Source organism: Piliocolobus tephrosceles, unplaced genomic scaffold, assembly GCF_002776525.5.
Source record: "Piliocolobus tephrosceles isolate RC106 unplaced genomic scaffold, ASM277652v3 unscaffolded_41, whole genome shotgun sequence".
Taxonomy (NCBI): domain Eukaryota; kingdom Metazoa; phylum Chordata; class Mammalia; order Primates; family Cercopithecidae; genus Piliocolobus; species Piliocolobus tephrosceles.
In genome coordinates this window covers 359,223-384,813 of record NW_022325420.1, presented here as the reverse complement: position 1 = coordinate 384,813, position 25,591 = coordinate 359,223, and the positions used below count along the sequence as shown (strand labels likewise).

The 25,591-nt window shown below is 38.0% G+C and overlaps 1 protein-coding gene across 9 annotated transcripts in view; it reads right to left on the bottom strand.

The window, feature by feature from the left end:
- LOC111550158 (cadherin-like and PC-esterase domain-containing protein 1) overlaps positions 1–25,591 on the bottom strand; it is a 304,071-nt gene that overhangs the window by 9,488 nt on the left and 268,992 nt on the right. For 7 of the 9 annotated variants that reach the window (XM_026454346.1, XM_023223426.2, XM_023223424.2 and 4 more), the window contains 4 exons: positions 24,335–24,555; positions 23,974–24,075; positions 23,480–23,567; positions 19,283–19,429 (listed from right to left, as the gene is read on the bottom strand). The exons of 1 other annotated variant lie outside the window; for it this stretch is intronic. In XM_026454346.1, the coding sequence (XP_026310131.1) occupies positions 19,283–19,429; positions 23,480–23,567; positions 23,974–24,075; positions 24,335–24,555 (558 nt within the window). Of the gene's footprint in view, positions 1–9,279; positions 9,929–19,282; positions 19,430–23,479; positions 23,568–23,973; positions 24,076–24,334; positions 24,556–25,591 lie in introns of those variants that run through there. One more of the 9 variants, XM_023223429.2, reaches the window with a different exon arrangement.

The following is a 25,591-nucleotide window of genomic DNA, read 5'->3' as shown; positions in this document are numbered from 1 at the left end:
AATCCAGAGTCTACAAGGAACTTAAACAAATTTACAAGAAGAAAACAACCCCATCAAAAAGTGGGTGAAGGATATGAACAGACACTTCTCAAAAGAAGACATTTATGCAGCCAACAAACATATGAAAAAAAGCTCATTATCACTGGTCATTAGAGAAATGCAGATCGAAACTACAGTGAGATACCATCTCATGCCAGTTAGAATGGTGATCATTAAAACATCAGGAAGCAACAGATGCTGCAGAGGATGTGGAGAAATAGGAATACTTTTACTCTGTTGGTGGGAGTGTAAATTATTTCAACCATTGTGGAAGACAGTGAGGCGATTCCTCAAGGATCTAGAACTAGAAATACTATTTGACCTAGTAATCTCATTACTGAGTATATACCCAAAGGATTATAAATCATTCTACTATAAAGACACATGCACACATATGTTTATTGCACCACTATTCACAATAGCAAAGACTTGTAACCAACGAAAATGCCCATCATTATTAGACTGGATAAGGAAAATGTGTCACATATACACCATGGAATACTATGCAGCCATAAAAAAGAATGAGTTTCATGTGCTTTGCAGCAACATGGATGAAGCTGGCAATCATCATTCTCAGCAAACTAACACAGGAACAGAAAACCAAACACCTCATGCTCTCACTCATAAGTGGGAGTTGAACAATGAGAACATATGGGCACAGGGAGGGGAGCACCACACACTGGGGCCTGTCAGGAGTTTGGGGGGAAGTGGAGGGATAGCATTAGGAGAAATACCTAATGTAGATGATGGGTTGATGGGTACAGCAAACCACCATGGCACATGTATACCTATGTAACAAACTTGCAAGTTCTGCATATGTATCCCAGAACTTAAAAGTATAATAAAAATAAAAGAATAACAAATTATGAATTTCATCACTTCAATGTAATTATAAAATATTTTTTCTGTCACTATTTGGACATATAAACTAGTACCAATGACTAATGAAAGTAATTTTAGTTTACACAGTTTTTAAAAAATTGTTTTGAGTTATACATAATAATTTAGGTACATATTTTTTCATCTCATATAAGGTATTGCAATGAAAATCGTTCCATGTAAACAAAATTGAGTATTTTTTAAGAAATCCCATGATATCTATTTGGAAGAGAAATAGTTTTAGTTACATTGCAAATGAACTTGAACCATTTCTTATAAGTTATTTGAATAGGAAATATGTAAAGATCTATACCAAAATATTAACAGTAGTGACCTTTTGGTAGAGGAATTATAGGACATTTTTAACGTATTCTTGTAACTTTTGGCTTGATTTTTTCTTTTAGCATAATACAATGAATGTGCATTATTTTGTAATGATAAAATTGTGAAACTATTCACATTTGAAGAAAAAAATGAAACAATAATATGTTTTAAAACCAGTTATACTCTGCTAACTACAAAGAGATGTTTTCCTGTAGCTGTGGAAGGTTTGGCTTTGTCTTGATCAGTCCCTCAAATCAGGTAACTCTTAAGAAATCCAGTGAAATCAGGAGGTTGTAGTGAGGAATCCCTGTGGATTGTAATTTAGAGCTCAGTTTGCAGTTAACCACTGATTAATATTCTAGGTCCCAGGGTCAAAAGTTTCTACTGTGTACAGCTCTTTCCACCCTTATTTGGTTATATGGCAACTCTAAATATGATAGGCAGGAGAGGTACATCAATGTTTTCCTGAAAGTTTTGTCAATTTTAGAGGAGGTTTGTACTCACAGCAAGATAAGTGAACAGTCTTCAGGAAGTTTATTTAAGAAAACATTTAAGCATAAATATAACATTCGACCTTGAAATAATATTATTCCAGTGTTCTGAAGCCAAAATAAGGTTAATTTTGTTTATACGATTTTATCTAGAGTTCCGGCTTTTGCAAGTGCCTGATGGTCTGCATACTAATTACATGTAAAATAGAAAAGGGTCCATCCCAGTGAAAAAGGTTATAGTTCTTTAAACATTATTTTAATATTTGTGTGATTTTAGGGTTGAATTTAAAGTTGCATTACATTGGATAATGTAATAATAAACATTGGATAATGCTGGTGTAGATGCTTACAACAATCTTAAATGTGATCCATAAATGGGTTATACAAAAATATAGATCTCCAGTGTATCTGCTGAAGCATATGGCTTCCATTTGGGAATAGTGTCAGTATTTTGACAGATCTCGATGGGAAGGTTGATATTTCTATTTTTAGAGATCACTAAATTGATGTCTGAGAAAGGAAATCAGGATGATAGGGTCTCTTGTAGCTTCTGAGGACCAGGCTAATGCCTTCTATAGGGCCAGTGCTCCCATATGTTCTTCAAGATAGAACCCTTCATGCCCAGGCCAGTGACTGGGCCAACAACACTTAATTCACTTGGTTTCCCTTGGAAACTATTTTGTAGAAAATAATCAAAGATGATGTTTCCTAATGCCTTTGTTAAGTCATTAGCATCCTGATACTATAAAGAATTAGTTCAATTTTGATTTGTAAAAATTCCTTTGCCATTGTGAATTGAATCCAGAAGCATTAAAAACATCTGGCAGTATTTTATGCCATATCACTAGCCCATACAATTTATTTCAGGAATGCAAAATGTTTCAATATTATGAAATATTTCATTACAGAAAATTACCAAACAATTATATGTAACTGTATGATTGTTTACCCTGAAAATCCAAGGAATATACTGAAAAATAATTAGATATTATAAAGTTTACATTTGAAAATTGTACAGCTTTTCTGTAGTCTATAAATAATTAGTAAGAAATATATTAGAGGAAAGATCCCATTACAATACTGAAACAACTTCACTGAATTCAACAATGGTATATAGGATGCAGGTGACAAATATATCAAAAGTTTAATGAGTCATTAAAAAGCACATGAACAAATGCAGACGTGTCATGTCAAATCTTCCCAAGTTAATTAAAATGCTATTCTAATTGTAATCACAGAAGAATTTGGGGAAAACATGAAAAAAAATTCTAAAATATATCTTAAAGAATAAATGTAGGAAAATAGTTAAGACCATTTGAAAGGAAAAAAAGTGATGAGAGGAGACTTTCAATACCGGGTATTCATTAATCACTATGAATAGAGTCTACAATCATGACTCATTATGATTTGAATCTACCATCAGCTGACTGAAGGAGTGCTAGTGGTCACAAACTTGGTGCTTCCTCTCTGGTTTCTGATGCTTTCCCCTGGCTGTTACACCTCTCAGTTGTTCCTTGGGAAACCTCTTTTCCATGGTAAACAAAGTCTCTTAGAGAGTCACCATTGTCACTGAAGGTTTCCTTGGTTTTATTGACAAAATTAAAATGGTGCTTCTCCAGGAAGACACCACAACCCTCTTGTGTGTGTGTGTGTGTGAATGTGTGTGTGTGTCTGTGTGTGTGTGGCAGTAGAAGGTAGGGGGAATAAAAGGGTAGCACTGATGGTGGTGCTACTTGTCCTACCGTGGTTAATTATCTTTAAATCCCAGATGATATGGTTAGATTTTGTGTCCCCACTCAAATCTCATCTTGAATTGTAATCTCCATAATCCCCATGTGTCAAGGGAAAGACCAGGTAGAGGTAATTGAATCGGGGAGGTGGTTTCCTCCATGCTGTTTTCATAATAGTGAGTGAGTTCACATGGGATTTAATAATTTCATAAGGGGCTCTTCCTCCTTCACTTGGCACTTCTCCTTCCTGCCACCTTATGAAGAAGGTGCCTGCTTCCCCTTTGCCTTCTGCCATGATCATAAGTTTCCTGAGGCTTCCAAGTTTCTGAGCCCTCCAAGTCTCTAGGAAGTTCCAAACATTTTCCTATCTTCTTCTGAGCCCTCCCAACTGTTCAGCCATGCTGAACTGTGAGTCAATTAAACCTCTTTCCTTTATAAATTATGCAGTCTCAGAAAGCCCTTTATAGCAGTATGAAAATGGACTAATACACCAGGTGTAGTTAATTTTCTAGTGCCACTTCAAGGACACCACTTTTCCATCTGCAGCCTTTATTCCTGTTGTTTGGGGACTCATGTTATCCAGTGATAACTTGTTCGAACATCTCTCCAATGCTGCCATCCACCAACTTCTTGAGCACATGTGTAATTCTGTTATCATCTTAGATATTAACTGGATTTTTAAAAACCAAATTTGATCAGCCATTAACCTTATAATCCTTCAGAATCTCCCAGGGGTAGGAGAAAGAATGCCAGTGGAAAAGTAATGTGTCTTCTAGGAGGATCCCAGGTTTGGACTGAGGGATTCAGTATTACATGGGTCTGTGTAATGCACTGACAGGCAGGCCATTCCTGCCATGCTTGTTTATGAGACTGAGGAAACCCTGGGGAAAGAACCTTGAGGCTGTGTCTTCTACTTAATTTCAGATGCAACTTGGCATATCTCACCTCTACAAAGATGAGTGATATGATTTGGCCATGCCCCCACCCAAATCTCATCATGAATTGTAGTTCCTGTAATCCCCACATGTCATGAGAGGGACCTGGTGGGAGGAAACTGAATCATGGGGACAGTTACCTCCATGCTGTTATCACAACAGTGAGTGAGTTCTCAGGAGATATGATGGTTTTATGACGAGCTTTCCCCCACTTCACCATGCACTTCTCCTTGCTGCCACCATGTGAAGAAAGACACGTTTGCTTCCTTCCCACTATGATTGTAAGTTTCCTGAGGCTTCCCCAGCCATGCTGAACTGTGAGTCAATGAAATCTCTTTCCTTTATAAATTACCCAGTCTCACATATGTCCTCATAGCAGTGTGAGAACAGACTATTATAGTAAATTGGTACCTAGTAGTGGGGGACTGCTGTAAAGATACCCAAAATGTGAAAGTAATCTTGGAACTGGCTAACAGGCAGAGGTTGAAACAGTTTGGAGGGCTCAGAAGAAGATAGGAAAATGTTTGGAACTTCCTAGAGACTTGGAGGGCTCAGAAGACAAAGATGTGGGAAAGTTTGGAATTCCCTAGAGACTTGTTGAATGGCTTTGACCAAAATGCTGACAGTGATATGGACAATAAAGTCCGAGCTGAGGTGGTCTCAGAGGGAGATGAGGAACTTGTTGGGAACTGGAGCAAAGGTGGCTCTTGTTATACTTTAGCAAAGAGACTGGTGGCATTTTGCCCCTGCCCTAGAGATCTGTGGAACTTCGAATTTGCGAAAGATGATTTAGGGTATCCGGCAGAAGAAATTTCTAACCAGCAAGTGTTCAAGAGGAAGCAGAGTTTAAAAATTGAGACAATTTGCAGCTGATGATGTGACAGAAAAGAAAAACACATTTTAGGGGATAAATTTAAGCCAGCTGCAGAAATTTGCATAAGTAATGAGGAGCCAAGTGTTAATCACCAAGACAATGGGGAAAATGTCTCCAGGGCATGTCAGAGACCTTCATGTCAATCCCTCCCATCACAGGTCTGGAGGACTAGGAGGGAAAAATGATTTAGTGGGTCATGCCTAAGGCCCCATGCTCTGTGCAGCCTCAGGACATAGTGCCCTGTGTCCTAGCTGCTTCAGCTCCAGCTGTGGCCAAAAGAGGCAAATATACTGCTCAGGCCATTACTTTAGAAGAGTGCAAGCCCCAAGCCTTGGCAGCTTCCAAATGGTGTTGGGCCTGCAGGTGTGCAGAAGACTAGAATTTAGGTTTGGGAACCTCCACCTAGATTTCAGAGGATGTATGCAAATGCCTGTATGTCCAGGCAGAAGTTTGCTGCAGGGACAGAAGCTTCATGGAGAACCTCTGCTAGGACAGTGCAGAAGGGAAATGTGGGGTCAGAGCCCCCACACAGAGTTCCCACTGGGGCACTGCTGAATGGAGCTGTGAGAAGTGGGGCACTGTCCTCCAAACCCCAGAATGGTAGATCCACCAACAGCTTGCACTGTGTGCCTAGAAAAGCCACAGGCACCCAATGCCATTCTGTGAAAGCAGCTGGGAGGGAGGCTATACCCTGCGAAGCCACAGGGGAGCTGCCCAAGGCCGTGGGAGACCACCTCTTGCATCAGCGTGACTTGGATGTGACACCTGGAGTCAAAGGAGATCATTTTGTAACTTTAAGGTTTAATGATTGCCCCCTGGATTTTTGGATTTGAATGGGGCCTCTAGCCCCTTTATTTTGGCCAATTTCTTTCCCTTTGGAATGGGTGTATTTACCCAATGTCTGTACCCTCATTTTATGTAGGTATTAACTAACTTGCTTTTGGTTTTGCAGGCTCATTGGTGGAAGGGACTTACCTTGTCTCAGATGAGACGTTAAGACTTCGACTTTTGGGTTAATGCTAGAGTTAGCTAAGACTTTGGGGGACTGTTAGAAAGGCATGGTTGTGTTTTGAAATGTGAGGACATGAGATTTGGAGAGGGGCCAGGGGCAGAATGATATGGTTTGACTGTGTCCCCACCTAAATCTCAGCTTAAATTTTAGTTCCCATAATCCCCATGTGTTATGAGAGGGACCTGGTGGGAGGTATTAATAATGGTTATCTCCATGATGTTCTGATGACAGTGAACGAGTTCTCATAAGATCTGATGCTTTTATAAGGGACTTTTCCCTCACTTCACTCTGTACTTCTCTTTGCAGCCACCATGTAAAGAAGGACGTGTTTCCTTCCCCTTTTGCCAAAGTTGTAAGTTTCTTGAGTCCTCCCCAGCCATGCTGAACTGTGCGTCAATTAAACCTCTTTCCTTTATAAATTACCCAGTCTCGGGTATGTGCTTATAGCAGCATGAGAACAGACTAATACAGTGAGATTAACTGAGTTCTATGATACTGTGAGCAACTATAAGTAAATGCTGAAAAATGTGTTTCACTAAACAGTGTAACTCATTGGAGCCTAGGCTTTGGAAACCCACCAACTGAGAATATACAAAGGGACAGAGTAAGGCTCTGCACAGACAATTGTGCAGATTTGGGACTATGAGGGCATGTATCAGGCAGAACCATGGGAGACAGTCACCATGGTTAGTGCCTGGGGCGGCTGCAGCATGTGTGCTCTTAGACAGGCAACAAGAAATCAGACGTGGCAGTGTGTGCTGGAACAGCTCTGAGCCCATGGGAGTGGGCTTGTCCCAGAGCCCCTGTTTGGGAGGACCTATAATATTTACACAGAGTTAAAGTTAAAGTTCCAACATGAGCAGATGAGGAACAGAGTCAGGGTAAAGAGGGTCACGTATATTGTATTTAAAGTGTCTATATGTCTCTCTTCCCCACTCTTAGTGACTAGAAATCGAAACACATAGAGCTTAGCACAGGAGCTGGAATGCATTGCATGCTCAATACATTTTAGTTAAACTTGCAGGTATATTTTATCTTACATTATTGTGTTCTTGTCTAGATGAAAGGTGCAAATTCCTTTGTAGATAGCTTTCTAGAACTTGACGGCAAAATATAAATTAAAAGCTGAGTACAAGGAGAATTCAATACTGAGATAGAAGAATGAAAAATTCACATTGCAGATTAAAATGAGGTTTAAACTACTACTCCCTAAAGTGTTTATGGTGAAATAAGGTAGTTCTATATGAAGCCCAATCTCATATAAATCCAGTGACCATAAATGTGGTCCTAATACTTTTAATTGCATGTGATTAAAATCAAGAATGTAGATTTAAAACAGAACTATGTACCAAAGGGCTAATTGAGTCTCTAATGTAGAAGAGAGGAGTTTTTGTGTTTTTTTTTTTGTATATACTTATTTTTAATTGTTATAGTGAAAATAATTCATGGAATCCTTTTGTAATGAAAAAGTAGAAGAGAAACAAAATGATTCTGTATCTTGTAGAATTACAATTTAATGCTTTGTTTTTTCCATATAATATCCATCCTTCAATCTTCAGAGTTGTCTGCGTCAGGAAACACATGGAGTAATTCAGATATGCTCCCTACCCTCAAGGGGACTATATAAAGACACATGTCTAAGATACTTGAAGTAAGAACAAGAATGAAGTGACTTCAAAGACATTGTCTGAGACTAGCTCCCCAAGGTCAGGCACCATGTTGTTTCCGTGTTATGAATAGTTCCTTAGTACATTCAAAAGACTTAGTGCTAATTTATGGTGGGCATGATCATCTGTTCACACAGCTATTATTCCTTTGAACGTGTGTGTAAAATTCAGTGTCCAGCATTGCTATCAAACTGCTGTTGCTGAGTCCCTGAGTTTCAAAATATTACCTTATTTTACTTACTCTTATAGGCTCTAAAGCAGAGAAAAAGGAGTTAGCTGCATTTTTAAGGCTTGGAAATGTTATGCCAGTGAAAGATGTTTGATACCTGTATAGTAAGGAGCAAATTGCTCCTTTCCTTTGATCTCATGTGTGGAAATGTGCCCATTTGGGTCCGTTCCAAAATCAGAGAGCCATTTGGGGTTATTAAAATCCAACTAAAGTGTCAACTGGAATGTGACTTTGAAAGAAAGCTGCTTGTAATACACATGTTAGGTTACCTTTGAGGCATAATAATAATAGTAAACAACAAAATGGGCCATTAGGAAACATCAGTGAAAGATTTAGGCCTTGACACAGAGACAAAAGGCCTCAGATGTTTGTATACAGTGGTTACCTTAATCAGAAACAAATTCTAATGGTTTGATACATCCAAATGCTTCTCTACACTTGGGTGCAGATGACTAGACCACTGAAAAACAGACACGTATATCTAAGGGGAAAGGAACTACTACATATGGTTAATAATACATACAAGTGTGATTTGGCAAATGTTTGCATTATGTTAAATATGAGTGTTAAAGGATAATTTCTATTTTGCCAGTTTAATCTGAAGTAACTCCTCTTTACTTTTGTGTTTATTTTCTTTTTGCGAATTTGCTACATTGAAGTACATTTAGAAGTAGGAAGAGATAGTGAAGGACAATTTATCTCCATGCCGTGTGACAATCTGTTAGATCAGCATTGTTCCATAAGTCTTACAATAAAAATTGTTTTTCTCACAGCAATGTTCACATTTGATTAAGTTACATGTAAGATTTTCAAGTAAAGATGACAGTGTTTCAAAGACAAATATTTTTAATATACTGACTATAGAAATTTAGGAAAACAATTTTGGAGCTAAAATAGAGTTTTTAAAGTATAAGATCTTATAGACTATGTAAATGATCACACTTTTCTGTGACTCAGTGTAGCAAGAATTGAAATTCTGTGCTGTGGAGTGTAGATGTAACTTTTACTTTTTTATAGATTCCTTATACGGTAAGTGATCTGCCAGTTTATAATTATAGATACTTCCACATCTCCACACCATTAAAAATGTGGGTACAGAGACATTTCAGAAGGCATAAAAATGGCCACAATTCAACTGGACTGGATTTGGCCTACGGGAACTATAAGACTTCCCAAACAAACAAAAATTGTTCTAATTATGAAACAAAACTTAATGTTGCAACGTTTACTATTAAATGTAGGTAATTTCAACACTCAAAATTGATTTCACATAAACCGTCATCAGAACGTGTGTACTGCCATGTCAATTAACTGCTGCATCTAAAAATAACTTTGAATTTCCAAAAAGCCAGTACAAAAGGGACGGCTTGGTGAACTGGAAAGGTGTCAGGCAGATTACAAACAAATACCTTTCTTAAAATTGATCTTGACCTGAATAACCCACAAAGAACTTCTGATGTGGTTCCAGATCCACAGAATAAAATAGAAAACAATTTTCATGGTGCAAGTGTTCCAAAATTGTCCTATACTGGATTAGAGGATGTTCTGATTACAAATATGTTTCATGATCATGGATGGGGTCTGAAAAGGAGGCAGGGTAATGGCTGTCTGAGGCTGGAAAACATGAGATTGGTCAGGCAAATGTGCTAGTCTTAAGATAAATGTATACTGTTGAAGTACTTTTTGTTGGATGTAGTCATTCTGCAGATGGCATTCAATCCAAGATCCAGTCACCAAATCATGACCAGCTGAAAAAGTAGTCCAAGAATTCACAAAAGTGGAATAAAAATGACATGACAAACAATAGCTAGAAGTGAGTCCTTATAACTCATAATCTCACTTCAAGACATCATGCAATTTTTACAGATAATAGGGAATTCTTTCATTTCATTCCTTAGCCCCCAAATATTTAATTATGGCCACATGAAATAAACTGTGTTTTGATTGAAGGGAATCCAACTTCTGAATCTGTCAAAGATGCTGGAGATTAGGGGCAAGACTAAAATTCTCTTTAGGAATGGGTTTTGTTTTGTTTTGGTGTTTCCAGATTTGCAGTCAGCATATTGTCTGCCTCCCACCCTTGCTCTAATCCCCAGCCCTTCTTACTCTGACAGCTGAGCCTTTGTAACTCCTGCCTTTGGATAAAGCTGAGCATTGGCTCTGGGAACAAATTCTGCTCTGTGGTGCAGAGACCGATTGTAAGGAGCTCCAGACCAGAAGTTTACCAATTTAATATTAAACTGTTGGTTCTATCTTACACTCTCATGCAGTTCCCCAGACACTAAATTCCCGTCTTAAAACTCAATTTCCCAAGTGGCTGAATATCTATGTTGCTGAATTTTTACACTATTGGAATGACCTAGATTAGTCTTGTTATAAGCTAATTCCTCTTTTGCTCTATTTAGATGTGCATCTTGGCTCTTGGAATCTATTGGACTTTAACACACGGTATTTGTTTCTATCTAACGCTCTTGAACTTAAATACTTTATTTAAGATTAAGGCACTAAATGTTACGCAATTTGCGTGGGGACTAACATTTCCAACTGCTGACTTCACTGTAGGAATTTGCTCAGCACTACTCTGGCCTTTTCAAAGAAGATCTTCCGGTGGGTCATTCCGTTTCTTGTCAGAAGAGCTCTCCAACCTCCTGTCTGAGGACCCTATGCCTGACTGTGGAATGCTAGGAGGTCTAGGGAAAAGTTCAGGGCTCCTCCCTTCATACGCCAACTTTACCTTCATCTTTCTGTTTTCAGCCTATAGATTAATTTATTCTTTACTATACCTGTGTTTCTGAGTCCTGACTTTCTGCAGTTCCATTTAAAAATATATTGTATGTGATGATATAGATTCCCAACTGTATGGGCTGGGGTGAGGAACCCAGGGGTCTACCAATTTTGTACATAGACTTTTAGCCAATTGTTTTCTGACCTGTGTCTCAGCCTTAACTTTTTCAGCATAGGATCTGAGCAGAAAGTATGCCTCACTCACACCTGCTATTTCTCTTCTCTAGGCACTTTCAGTTGTACCTTATTTTGCCTGCTAAGTCAAACTTCATAGAATGAATTCAAATGAATTCAGATTTCTTGTCTGTTATGAGTTATTTCTTATTCTGTTTTTTCTTTGTGGTGGGGGATGAGGAGTAAGTGAGTAGCTTTATGTCTTTAAAGTATTTTTCTTGGGGTTTCAAGTGGAAGAGAAGATAAATGCTTGTGGTCAATCTGCCTCATTTAGTCTGTACTTCATGCATGATTTTTTAGACCTTATCCTCATGCCAATTTTCTCAAAGTGTGTTTAGTGGGGTGTTAATAGTTGTGATAAAAAAAAAAAGAAAAAGTCATTCTGTGGTCAAAAATGCTGGGGAAAAACTGGGTCACACTAAACTAACCAGCTTCTTTAGTGTAAGGTCTTTAGGGATTATTTAATATACTAATATTATTATCTGAGAACCCATAAGGTGGAGGCATATTCAGTATTTCTCAATCCACAAAACCTGTTTTCACCAAATTAGAACATTAAACGTTAATGTAGGAAATGCTAATCAAAATAGTTCAAACTCTAACTTAGCTTAGTTCTTAAAGGCTAGTAATAAACTCCCTGACATGGGGGTTTATTGCAAAGAACACGAAAGAGTTTATGGGACAACATCTCTTTTTTAGCCACACTGACATTCTAGGTCTCAGTATCGCAAAGGCTGGGTAGTATAGCTGCCTTATGGAGTCCTAATAGCAGTTCAACATAAGTTACTTTCACTGTTTGTTGACACTCCATTTAATTATCCTTCTTAAGAGAGAGACCCTGATTTAATTGGTGTTATCACCATTCAATATAGGGTACTGCCTTTGAAACAGGATTTTGTACCAAGTCATCTCAGAAAAGGCTGGGCTCCCTCATGACCAGTGAATTCATTCTCACTGGGCACTGATCTCTAATCTAATCAGCTAGTAGCAGAGGGTAGAATTCACTTACAGATGATTGAATGAGCACTAATCATTTTACACAAAAAGAACTGTTTGAAACTACGTTTCTAAAAACGGAGTGTAGGAATCTGTGACTCATCTTCAGCATAGGGTCATTGAAAGATTTTTAAATGACAACACCAAATTTGAAATATAGGAACATTCTCCTGGTGGGAGATAAGAAGGATGGATTCAAGTAGTTGACACTGGAGGCTCTGAGATAAAAATATTGCAATAGCTGAGGGCAAAGAAATGATAGGGAAGGAGAGACCCTCCTCCCCATCTTGTTCATTTGCCACCCCACACACTGTTTACCTGAATCCTTGACCTGCTCCTCAGGGGCCTTTCTCCAACTGTCCTTCTCTGTCCTGTATTTTTATTCTATCTCTTGGTATTGATTCTTTCCCCTCTGTTTAAAAACGTTCCAGTCTTTCCTCCTTTAAATCCAATATCTTTATCCCTTTCTTATTTTAATTTATTGAAAGCTGTTATCATCCCCCTTTCTATACCTTCCTATACCTCTTCAATGTAGTCTAGTCTAATTCTTTCCCCAACATTTTACCGAAACCACTCTTAAGATGATCCAAAAAGACTCCCGTGTTTCCTGCCAAAAATAATATTTTAAAATCCTCACCTTCATAGATCTATTACATTTAACAACACTGACCCTGTCTCTATCTCTCCTTTTCACAAATGGTTACTCTGTGGCTTTCCATGGCATCACCTTCTACTAGAGTTTTCCTGCTATTAGTTTATGTTCTAAGTTCAAATGCTCCTGTTTCTCCAGACTTTGCATAAATATTGGTGTTTCCAGGAGTTTCTTTCTTAGCCACTCTACTCACTTTGCCTGGATGATCTATTTTCTTTTCTTTTTTCTTTCTTTGGAAGTTAAAAACATAACCTGCATGACCTCACACATACAGTGGGCACAGGGCAAAGACTTATTTAATTCACTCAGTGGGAACAGCAGGAGGCAAAGCCGGCTCAGAGGAGGATTCAGGGCTAAGTGCCTACAGCCCTTGAGAGATCGCGCAATGGATTAAGGTGGGAAAGAAGAGGTGGGTTGTCGATGATGTGCAGGCAATGCAGCCGTCACCACTTGCCATCTTCTCTGCCACAAGGAATACACTTGCACCTCTACCAAAACTCTGCAGTTCACACAGGATGTCAATGAGTCTGGGCTCTGTGGATGATCTATTTTCATGGTTTCAACTATGACCTATTTTCTGATGATTCTCTGTGCTATCTGTCATCCCTACCTGTCACTCCAGTGTCATATTTGTATATCCAACTGCCCACTGGAGATCTCCACCTGGGTGTCCTACAGGCAACTCGAACACAACATGTTCAAAATTGAACTCATCATCTTTTCCTAAGATGGTGCCTTTTCAGTCATGCTCTCTCTCAATTGCCAGTTTCACTCCCTAATCCATCACTCAGGTTAGGAGTCATCTTTGATTCTTCCCACTCCCGCATGCCACAAATAAGACCTACAGTATCATTTTTTAAAACCAGGCTTGCTTTTGTCCACATCTCTCTTATACTTGCTGTCTCTGTCCTGGTTTGGGTGGAACTTTACCGTCTGTCACCTGACTTCTGGAAAAAAATTCCCTAACTTCTCTAACTTGGTCTTCTTCAAATTTTCCTTGCTCACTGTTATTAGTCTTAACTGTTTGAAACAAAACTATGACCATCTCACTGCTCTCCTGAAAACCTTTCAGTGGGTCTTTATCACCTACAGGATCATCCACCTCTTACCATGATCTTGCCCTCACCTACTTCTTTCAAATTCTTTTGTGATTTATGTTCTACTATATACAGGATTGCCTGTGATTATGAGAACATCAGGTGTTTCAGGGCTACTTTGGTTCACATTATCCTCTGGGGTTGCAATGGCCTTCCTTTCTCCATTAGCCTATTACCTTGATTAAGTCCTGTTCATCCTTCAACAATTAACTTGGATGGTAATTCAAGGAGAAATACTTAATCCTCAGATTGAGTGGTTCTTCTCGGTATTTCACAGTATCTTATTCATATATCTGACGTGCTATGGAAAGTATTGTTTCATAATATGGGTTTTTAGGCCTGACCCTGATTGCAATGTCCTGAGGGCATAGAGCACATTGTATTTATTTTGATATTACTACTGTTTAGCTCAATAACTGGACTCACAAAATAAATGTTGAATGATTTAGTAAAAGAATAAACAAGGTCAAGGCAGTTGGAATGTAGTGTAGGAGAAAGACGTGGATAACATATAGCATGTAAACAGGATTTGGTAACTGGCTGGTTAGGGGTTGTGAAGGGACTGGAGAAAGATAAGCAAAAGTCGAAGATGGCTCTAGTTTATAAATGGCAGTGTGATAGAGTAAATTAGGGAATACAAGAGGGGAGGAAAGTTTAAAGGAAATATTAATTCTTCCTTTAAGGACGTGTTGGTTTTGAGATACTTATGGGAGTCCTGTAAAATGCTCTTCTAACTCACTTTACAGCAGTAGTACAATGCTTACATAGAGTAGATACTCAAAAATATCTATATCTATTGAATTAAATTTCCATACTAATTCATTAAAAGTAGCCATGCTGAAAGTTAAATTCTGGGTTCTTCTATATCAGCTAACTATGTTAAATTTGGATCTTTTGGGTTTTTTTTTTTCCTAAGAGCCATTATTTCAGTTTTTTTTTTTTTTTTTTTTTTAACCAGATGAATTTAAAATTTCTTTTTTTAAATGCTTAAATTATGGTTAGATAGTAAACTTGTAAAGTTTAAAGGAGAAAGTAAACACTTTATTTCTAGGCCAAATAATCTTTTGCTTATTTAATTAAGATTAAATAATAAAGATTATAGGGTTAAGATAAATTAATAGAGGGAAACCATCTCTGACAAAGAACCAAAACTCCCTTCTTTTCTTCTTTCTATAATACCAGAATCAAAGGAAACCTGCTGGTATGAGTGGCAGTTTGATGCCAGATGTTTCTTGTTGACTGAGTCAAAAGCTGTAGCTACATTTGCCAAAAATGGAAGATATTATGTAAGGTCTGCATAATCTATTAGACTAATGAATAATAACATATCAATTCATTGTGGATATTTCCCTTCTGCAGTCAGGTTTGTGTTGATACCATTATTGTATTTTTTCCAGGTTTTAGCTTGTTCACAGTAGGTGTTTGCCACATAACCGAAGGCACCGTCCAAAATTTCTCTTGGGCAAGAGCTACCTGGATCCTGTTTGTTGTCCTGTGTAAACATTGGGAAAACGTAATCCATTTCCACTCATAAAAAGAAACACCTGCTTTTCCAATCAGCAGGAACATGTTAGTCAAAATTGATGCACACCAGTTGGGAAATTGTTTATAGATTCTTGGTGGCAACATATTCTCTTTTGGTGCCTTGACAGATGAAGGAAACACCTCAAGACCTTTAATCTCACCTATGGCGGTAAGAGCTCACTGAAGCAAGTTTGTTATGTCTATGACAGAATTCTAACCACAAACCAAAGAAAAAAACATCAGTATCTTACTGTAATGATTATACCAACCCTTCTCAGGTATCCTTGAATCTATTGTGGGAATAGTTTAGTTGAACATCAGAAGATAAAAGTCCCCCAAGCCAGAATTGTTATGGTTCTAACACATTTTTTTTTTTTCAACTCTTGCTAGTATTTTACGGTAAGCTTTATTTGCCAGGCTCATAAGATGAGCACAAAGGGGAAAAAAGATTATCAACAGAATTTTTGCCCTGTAAGTTTTTAGACATGAGACCAGTCATCAACTTTTTTTTCAGCTTGCTACATTCATTATCAAACCATCCTCTATGAAGAGTTTTAGATTTTTTAAGATTGCTTGTAATAAGCTAACATTGCTGTTACATCACTCTTAAGATGTTAGGTGATGATTTAGAAAGCTTATAAGATGTCAGTGTCAGCTCTAGAGACTTCCTGAGGTACAAGGGGTACAAATTGTTCAAGAGTTAAGCAATAATTATGCCTAAGTGATGAATGAATTTAGAGACTTTATGATGAAGGGAGTCTGAGAAAGATGATCATATCAGCTTATGTTGTGACTGGAAAGGCAAATGCTCCCAGAAGCTTATTTTAGCTTAAACATTAAAACTTCAAAATAGAGAACACTACTCAGAAATCAATTAAGATAATTTGGGGGAGACTTACATGGCTTGCTATCAAGACTGCCTATATCAGAAATAGACTCAAGAAAAAGCGAGTTGCATGTGATAATTACACTCCAAAAACTATAAAGTCAAATAAGCAAAATGATTTTACCTGACATGCTTGAAGCATTGTTACTATGCAACTTAACAATAATTTTAATCGGTAATAATTATAAGCCAATATTCTAGTGCTGATGGTTCAAAGAGCCTCTTTTGTAGTTTCTGTTTTTAACTGGAGACATGTTATAATTATTAGAGGACATTTTCCTCTTTAGACTGTCAGAGGACTAAAGCTAAAAAAAGAAAAGTGGACACCTTTCCACAAAAATATGAATTGAAGACATATTACGTAATAATAAATAAATAAACAAATAAAAAATCCTTCTAAAAGATAAACAAAATCAATCTATATGCTTTCAAAAGCCCTGTTTTCTGTGGGTTTGGCAACTACTGGCTTGCTTTTTTAGCCAGCTGTGATCCTGAGCTGGCTCAGCTGCAAGATCTTTGCTTCTTTCTCTTCCAGGCTACTGCCTTTGCATTTCTAAGTCTTGACTTTTGCAAATAGGATAAGTACTCTAAAGGTTGTATATTTTCTTGTGGAAGACATGAGTAGACACACAGTATCCTACAGCTTAAAATCTGTTCTGCAACAGCATGATCCAGCTTCAAGCTGCTAGGTCAAAATTTAAAATGTCATGTTCTGTACTGTGGCTGCAGGCTTTCACTTCTCTGAAATGCAGTTCCATTTGGTCATATTAAAGGATAATGTAAATCCACCTGTCAATCATACAGAGCAACTACTACAGTGTCAGCAACATTTTTAGTATTTGTAAGACTCTTGGGACCAAGATGGTTTTTTTGTTTTTGTTTTTGTTTTTTCTTTGAGATGGAGTCTTGCTCTGTCACCTAGGCTGGAGTGCAGTGGTGGCTATCTCAGCTCATTGCAACCTCTACTTCCCAGGTTCAAGTGATTCTCCTGCCTCTGTCTCCCCAGTAGCTGGGACTGCAGGCACACACCACCACACTCGGCTAATTTTTGTATATTTAGTAGTAGAGCATTTTCACCATGCTGGCAGGCTGGTCTCAAACTCCTGACTTCAAGAGATCCACCTGCCTTGGCCTCCCAAAGTCCTGGGATTACAGGTGTGAGTTACCGCACCCGGCCCACCAAGATGGATTCTGACAGTCAGCTAAGGGCTGAAAAACAGAATCAGAAGGAAACTTTAGTTGTCACCTCACTAGCCAACCCACTAATAAATGCATCCTGGTTTACAAAAGAAGGCAAGCAAGAAAGAATGAATCAATATCTGATAGAAAGATAAAATGAGGCCCTTTTCATCTCAGTTTCAGCTGAATCTCCTGAAATCTACAACAAATAACAGAAGCCAAGAAAACTCATATTCCAAGAAATTTCTGGACAACCTATGCAAGACTTAGAAAAGTATGGACAAAATCCAGTTTTCCATATCCTTGTCTCACCAAAAGAGTTGTGAGACAAAGAGGAAGGGATGGAATTTCTGTGTGAGCTTTCCAATGTTTTGGGGCCCTCTTCCCCATTGGGGTGTGGTTTTATTTTTGCCTTAAGCCAAGTGAGAGGAGCCTTCAAGAGAGCTGAACACATGTCTCTTGGGGTTTGGGAAACATTAGAACTGGTGTGATATACTGTGGCTACAGATCAGCTTTAGAGTGGCAGAGAGAGTGAGAGAGAAAGCTTCACTGGGAACTAACTGTATTTCCAGCAACAACAGAGCAACAATGCATTAATATTTCTGTAGATCAAGTGTATTTATTTCTATAGTTCAAAGTATAGCAAGCCTAGTGCTATTTTGAATATTTTCCAAAAGGATGCCTGGAGGAGCAACGTGATCCTCAACAGAGTGATGGACAGTTGGATACCAAAGGGCCAAAAAAGGGATCTAGTTAGAGGAGAGGTATTACTGCCGTCAAGGAAGTTGGAGCCAGAAAGTTCCACTGGTGGGGAGGGGGCTCTCCAAGGCAATTCACAAAAGCACCCATAAAAGAAAGAAGTAGCATGCTAGACTCAGAGAGCACATCACTGGGTTATGCTTGTACTAGTCAAATAAGACTCTTCTTGTCCTTAGCATCCTGTCTCTACTCTGATCAATGCAAAAAAAAGGTAGAAGAATAAAAGTAGAGAATGAAGATGGGGAAATGGCAAGTAAGTCTCCTACCTTCTCTCCCCTGATTTGGGCTTTTGAGACTGAGGGAAACCTGAGCTGGGGGAGGGAAATGACTTATGTAGTTATGACCCAGAATGGGACACTTTTAGTATTGATGTGATACTCCTATGCCTGAAGGTGACTGGAGACCTGTTGTTATCTGAAAGTGGTATTAAACTTATGGGTCCTGACCAAGATTTTTATTCAAGGGTTAGGGAGGAAGCAATCCACAGAGGGTTCAAAAGGACAGGAGGAAAAAGAATAAAATTGTTTTAGGCTATCACCTTATCAGCTTAAACTTATTTATAGGTTAAAGATAAAATCATTTTCACTCTGGTGGGGGGGACCCTACTCAAAACACAGGTCCTCCTGTTATACATTGGACTAGGCAATGAAAGAATGTCATTCCTTAGTTTAGCACATTAAGTAGTCATGCTTTGCAAGCTGCTGCTACTGAAAAACTTTGCCACTTTTTTTTGGATGCAATTTCTGATGGGAAGGCTTGAAGTCTATTAGAGAAAATAAGTGCTCTCCAGGTTCCCATATTCCTGCCTGCATTGACCAATTGTCCCAGTTTTGAAGTGTCTAAACAAACATAAATTTTTTAACATCTCATTTGGTAGAGCTAAAGTTGTGGTTACTATATGCCTTGGCTGAGTGATGATGAACATATCATTTAATCTCCATCTGACATTGTTTTTTGTTTCATGCAAAATAAGACTGACAATACAATTAAAGATACAACAAACAATTAAAAAAATCAAAAGCTGTAAAACTCATGTAGCCAGCATAAATACCTCATGGAAATGACATCCACACTTTCCCTGCAGAAACTCTTTGTAACGCCCCATTGTTATAGTGAATGTGTCAACTACTTCATAGCCATATGTTTTTGCAGTATCCAGAATAATCAAATTTTCTTTCCATAAGTTCTGTACTTCACTCTGATTGGAAAGCAAAAGAATTAAAATTTTTATTAATAGAGGATTGTTTTATGATTCAATAACTCAGGTGGAAATTATGTAAATGTCTTTTTTACTGGGATTAGTCATAGTGTAAGATAAGGAATTTCACATGCATTTCTTAAATAAACGTCTTCTTTTTTTTATTCAAAACATACATGTAATCATTTATGTATAAAACAGCAATATCTATAGTGGCATACAGTTTTGAAATTCTTCAGTAAAAAGTGGTTAAATTTATTGCCCACAAAGACTCATAAAATATCTAAAATTCTCAATTTAAAAATTAACATTACTGCCTAAAGCAATCTACAGATTTAATGCTATTCCTATCAAATTACCAATGCTATTTTTTACAGAATTAGAGAAAACTATTCTAAAATTCATATGGAACCAAAAAGGAGTCCTAATAACCAAAACAATCCTAAAGAAAAAGAATAAAGCCAACACATCACATTATGTGACTTCAAACTATAAGACTACAGTGACCAAAACAGCATAGTTTTGGTACAAAAACAGACACATAGACCAATGAAGGAGAATAGAGAACCCAGAAAGAAGCTGCACCTACAACCAACTTATTTCAACAAACTCAACAAAAATAAGCAATGGGAAAAGGACCCTCAATAAATAGTGCTGGGATAACTGGCTCTCTATATGCAAAATTACGAAACTGGATCCTTACCTATTACCATATATAAAAATTAACTCAAGATGGATTAAAGACTTTCATGTAAGACCTCAAACTATAAAAATCCTAGGAGAAAACTAGTAAATACCATTTTGGACACTGGCCTTTACAAAGAATTTATGACCAAGACCTTAAAAACAATTGTAACGAAACCAAAAACTGACAAGTGGCACCCAATTAAACTAAAGAGCTATGCACAGCAAAAGAAACTATCAACAGAGCAAACAGACAATCTACAGAATGGAGAAAATATTTACAAACTATGGATCTGACAAAGTTCAAATATCTAGAATCCATAAGTAATTTAAATCAGCAAGTAGAAAACAAACAAACCCATTAAAAAGTGGTAGACACTTCTCAAAAGAAGACATATGATTTGAATATTTGTCCCCTCCAAATCTCATGTTGAAATGTGAACCCCAGTGTTGGAGGTGAGGTTTAGTGGGAGGTGTTTGGGTCATGGGAGGGGACCTTTCATGAACAGCTAGGTGCCTTCTCCACAGTAATGAGTTCACGCAAGATCTGGTTGTTTAAAATAATCTGGCACCTTCCCTCTCTCTCTCCTTCTCCCTCTCTCCTTATGTGACTCTTGTCATGTGGCACACTTGCTCTCCCTTAGCCTTCTGTCATGATTGTAAGCTTCCTGAAGCCTCACCAGAGCAGATGCTGGTGCCATGCTTCTTGTATAGTCTGCAGAACAGTGAGCCAAAATACCCCTTTCCTTTATAATTTGCCCAGTCACTGGTATTTCTTTATAGCAATGGAAAGTAGACTAATACAACATAGAAGCACCCAACAGACATGAAAAAATGTTAAATGCCACAAACCATCACAGAAATGCAAATCAAAATCACCATGAGATACTATCTTGAGCCCATCAGAATGGCTATTACTGAAAAGTGAAAAATTAACAGATGTTTGTGAGGCTGTGCAAAACAGGAATGGCTAATAAACTGTTGGTGGAAACATAAATTAATTTAACCACTGTGGAAAGCAGTTTGAAGGCTTCTTAAAGAACTAAAAATAGAACTACCATTTGACCCAGCAATCCCATTACTTGATATGTATCCAAAAGAAAAGAAATCATCCTACCAAAAAGACATGGATTTGTATGTTCATCACAGCACTATTCACAACAGAAAAGACATAGAACCAACCTAGGTGCTCATCAAAAGTGTATGAGATAAAGACAACGTGGTACGTATTTACCACAGAATACTATGCAGCCTAAAGAACAAAATCATGTCTTTTGCAGAAACATGGATGCACCTGGAGCCTTCCATCAGCTAAATAATGCAGAAATGGAAAATCAAATACTGCATCTCCTCACTTATGAGTGGGAGCTGAATACTGAATATGCATAAAGATAGAAACAATGGACACTGGGGTCTACAAGAAGTGGGAGGAAGGGAGAGGACAAAAGGTTGGAAAATTACCTGTTAGATATTATGCTTGCTACACTTACTTGTACACCAGGCATTTTTTGATGGTCTACCATGTGCTGAGAATTGTATTTGGCATTTGAGCTGTCAGGGTAAGCCAAACAAATTCCCCTAACCCACAACTCCCTTGTTGCTCTCACAATTACCATCCAGCAGAGGAGACAGACAGCCAAGGAGTATAGGTGCTGAGTGGCATGAGTAAGGACATAAGACACTGTTACAGGAGCTCATGGCAGGAGCAGCCAACCCAGTCTAGTGTGTCAAGAGGTTTTCTCTGAAGAACTAGCATGTAAGCTAATGGTGGAGGAGTCAACTCCAAGTAGAAGGAGCAGGGATTTATTTCAAAGGTCTGGAGGTGACTGAGAGCATGGTGTGCTTGAGAAACTGAAATATGCTCAGCCTGACTGAGCTCAGTGGTGTTGTGAGTGTGAATGTGTGTGTGTGCACACACGCTTGTGTGCATATGCACTGGTCACAAGGGATAAAGTCTACAGAGAAAGATGGAAGCCAGCACTGAAAGGCTATATGAGCACATGATGAAAATTTTGAATTTGTTTTCTGCCTTCACTTGCAATTATCCCTTTTTCCTTTTTTCTGTTCTTTGCCCTTCCTCTTCTTTTCTCCTTCTGTCTTCACTCAGTTTGAAAAGATTGATGAGCACCGTCAAAGTTCAGGTGGCAGTCATAATGTTTAACACAATATCTGGCACATAGTAAGTGCTGAGGAAATGTTTGCTGAGGTGAATTGATTCTGAATTGTAACCTAAGTATAAGCAAAGGCCACAAGTATGCCAAATACTGTGAGGAGCTGCAACCAAAGAGGCACAGTAGAGCTACTGGAGTCCTCAAGACTGATTTGTGGACCTCGACCTGTAGTCTTCAAATAACATTAAAGGGATTCAATCCACGGAAGACATTATCAAAGGTCCCCTCTCCTGATCCCCAATAGTCTTAAACCCTTTGGCTATCCCAGATGTTAAATGCCTCAACTCATTTTGAATTACCTTAACCCCTGCTAGCTCCAAGATGCTGAATTTAGAGGCTGTACCTTGGCCACTTTCTACCAGTTCTCCTGTTTTTGCATCACAGAAGATCTGCTGTCCAGGCAGATACATTTTGGAGAAAAGAATTGGGGGGTCTTGTGTTCTGTGCTGCGGAAAGGTAGTAGCACTCAACAGAGACACAGAAATATAAATCTCAACCTCCTTACATGTTAAATGGACAGCTTCCTGTCTCCCCAATTCCCAGGGCTCACCAGAGTCATTACTCTGATATTGCCCAATAATTCTGGCTGCTCCAGAAGTCCCATAGCTTAAGCAAGAGCAGCTGGTTCTCTTCCCTACAGATCCTGTTTCTTTTCTTTTCTGAGACTTCTATTTAGTGCTGAGGCTAATTTACCCTCTTCTATAACAACTGGCCAGAGACCCCTACTCTTTTCATTGATTAATATCCAATTACAGGAAAAACCAATGGTACTGCTTCAAACACTATTTTTAAAATAAAGCAATCAGTTTGAAATCATCTTCAAAAAGACCACTCTTTCCCAAAGGACTCATGATAGTGATAATTTTGTTTGTGGTTTCAGCATGAACCTGACAAAAGGAAATCTTTGTAATATAGCCTTTAAAAGTGTATGCAAAATTGGTGGGGTAAGACCCCTCAGCTCTTTATTTTTGCATAGTTCAACACTCTGTTTCCTCTTTTATTAAGTCAGTGGATTATTTACAACATATTTGTGGGCTACATGAAATTAATTATAATTTATGGAAAAAACATAACCCTTAAGTATATTCTCTTTTTTTTACTTTCATGAAGATAACTCAATATTATATAGTGCCTTATGGGTCTTTTTCCAGCAGGGATCCTTAAAATTCACCTAGCTTAGAGAAAATGTGCTTACCTGTGTTAAGAAATGTACTCCATCCACTGGCAGATGAAATCCAATTCCCAAAGTTTTGATGATCACTAGGATATTGAGTAAATTTTCCCTGAATGAGATAATTATAATTCTAAAGTCAGTAACTTTAATTACACTTCTAGATGTTTGTTGTTTATATAAACAAATACCATTGAATTCTTTCAGAATGTGATAATTGGCAATATAAGACTAAATGCTCGTTTTATATATTTGATGTATATTATGGTTTTTTTAAAGATAGAGTTTTAGGTGTCAGACACATTTTGATCTTTACTAAATGTAAATCTGGATAATGAACAACCATATTGTGACTGGATACAAGACTATTTTATTTTAGTATTTTAAACTAGACTTTAAATACTTAATGCTAAATTATAAGTTGTTCTTTAAATAAAATCTGGATAAAACTCAAGTCACATCCATAGTAACTTTTTTGACTTAGAATACTAATGACAATTATTGTTACAGACATTTACCTCTTCAAAACCTTGTGAATAATTTGCAGGTGATTGGAATTAAGCCACTGAACTCCACCAACAACCAATACAGTCTGGACAGTATTCTCTAGGGGGCGTGATCTGAAATCCAGAAAGAAAAACAACACATGTTGCCCTAAAACAGAAGGTAAACATTGTAACTGCACTGCCTCACATTTCACTGTATCTGGCATCTTGATCATAAGACTCCTTGTAATTTCCAACTTGTTTTCCGCCCCCTTACTTGGTATCTAACCTTTTGAGCACATGTGATGTACAGTGAGCAGTTGAGCAGTGATGACTGCTCCTAGAACATCAGTACTTTGTGGGCTTTGTGTCTTTGATTATAGTTTCATTGTACCTTTGCAACAGGTGTTCAAGTGCATTTTCAAATGTTGGTCTCAGTGAAGGGCTTATCCAGAACTGGGGATAGTAGGAATAACTGATCAAAGTCTTCCCACCATTGACGTTGTGATAGAATTTAGTGCCATGTACTTTCTGCCATTCCTGCAACGTTTCATTCAGCCTTTCGATAAGATAGTACATGATCCCTCTGTTGGTTGAATCTCCAATGAACAGAATCTATAAGTTAAAGAGAAAGCATTTGTTTAAAAGCTTATGTTTACATGGTACAGGAGATAGTTTAAAATAATGAAATTTTGAATATTCACAACACTACCTAATTGTTTGAAGGACAGTCCTTCAAACTGTTAGAAATAACATTCATTATATTCTCTCCAAACCTGTTCCTTTTCATCTCTTCCATATTCTTAGTAATGCCATCATCTACTGACCCACTAACTCATATTTACCACTTGTTTCAGGTTATCTTCAATTTTTATATCTCCCTTATGCTCTTTACTTTCTCATTTAATCAGCTTAACAAGTTCTATTGATTCAAATAGGCATGAAGCATTTTAGTGCTCCAGGAATACTTAGGGATTTTCCAATCTTTTTATTTTATAGTTGTGCAAACTGAGAATTCACAGAGGTAGCTCAATAGAGGTCATGTTTACTTGGTTCTGCCACAGAACCAGAATCTAATTTTCTGAACAGCAGTGCATGTCCCAGGGTGCCCATCCCAGTGCCATTTTCTCTCCAATGAAGCCTCTTAACCACATCCCCTCCTGCTCATTCCCAGTAGCACTGTTCATGCTTTCACTGCCTCCAACCTGCACCAGTGTAATACTCTCCTACTGGGTCTCCCTTCCTGTACAATGGCTGTCTTTTAATTCATTCTACACACAATATTGCTGTGATAAATTTCCAAATGTCTAGTTCTGGTCGTCTCATTTGTGTGCTCAAAAACTTTATTGGTTCCTTGTTTCTTACAGAATCCTATAGGTTCCTCTCACATATACTGAGTTTTTATTGCGTATCAGTCTTTGCTAGGTGGAGATTTCACACAGGGTACTCACTTTTAATCTTCACAACTGTGAGGTGTGATTCAGTATCTCCTTTTCACAGATGAGAAATTTGAGGCTCAGGAAGATGGAGGACATAAATCTACTAAATGGAGAACCCAGGGTTCAAACCCAGGTCCTTTAAGTGCAAGGTGAAGGGCCCCATCCTCTTCATGCTTCCCTTTACGTAAACATGTTTTCTGCTAAACATGATT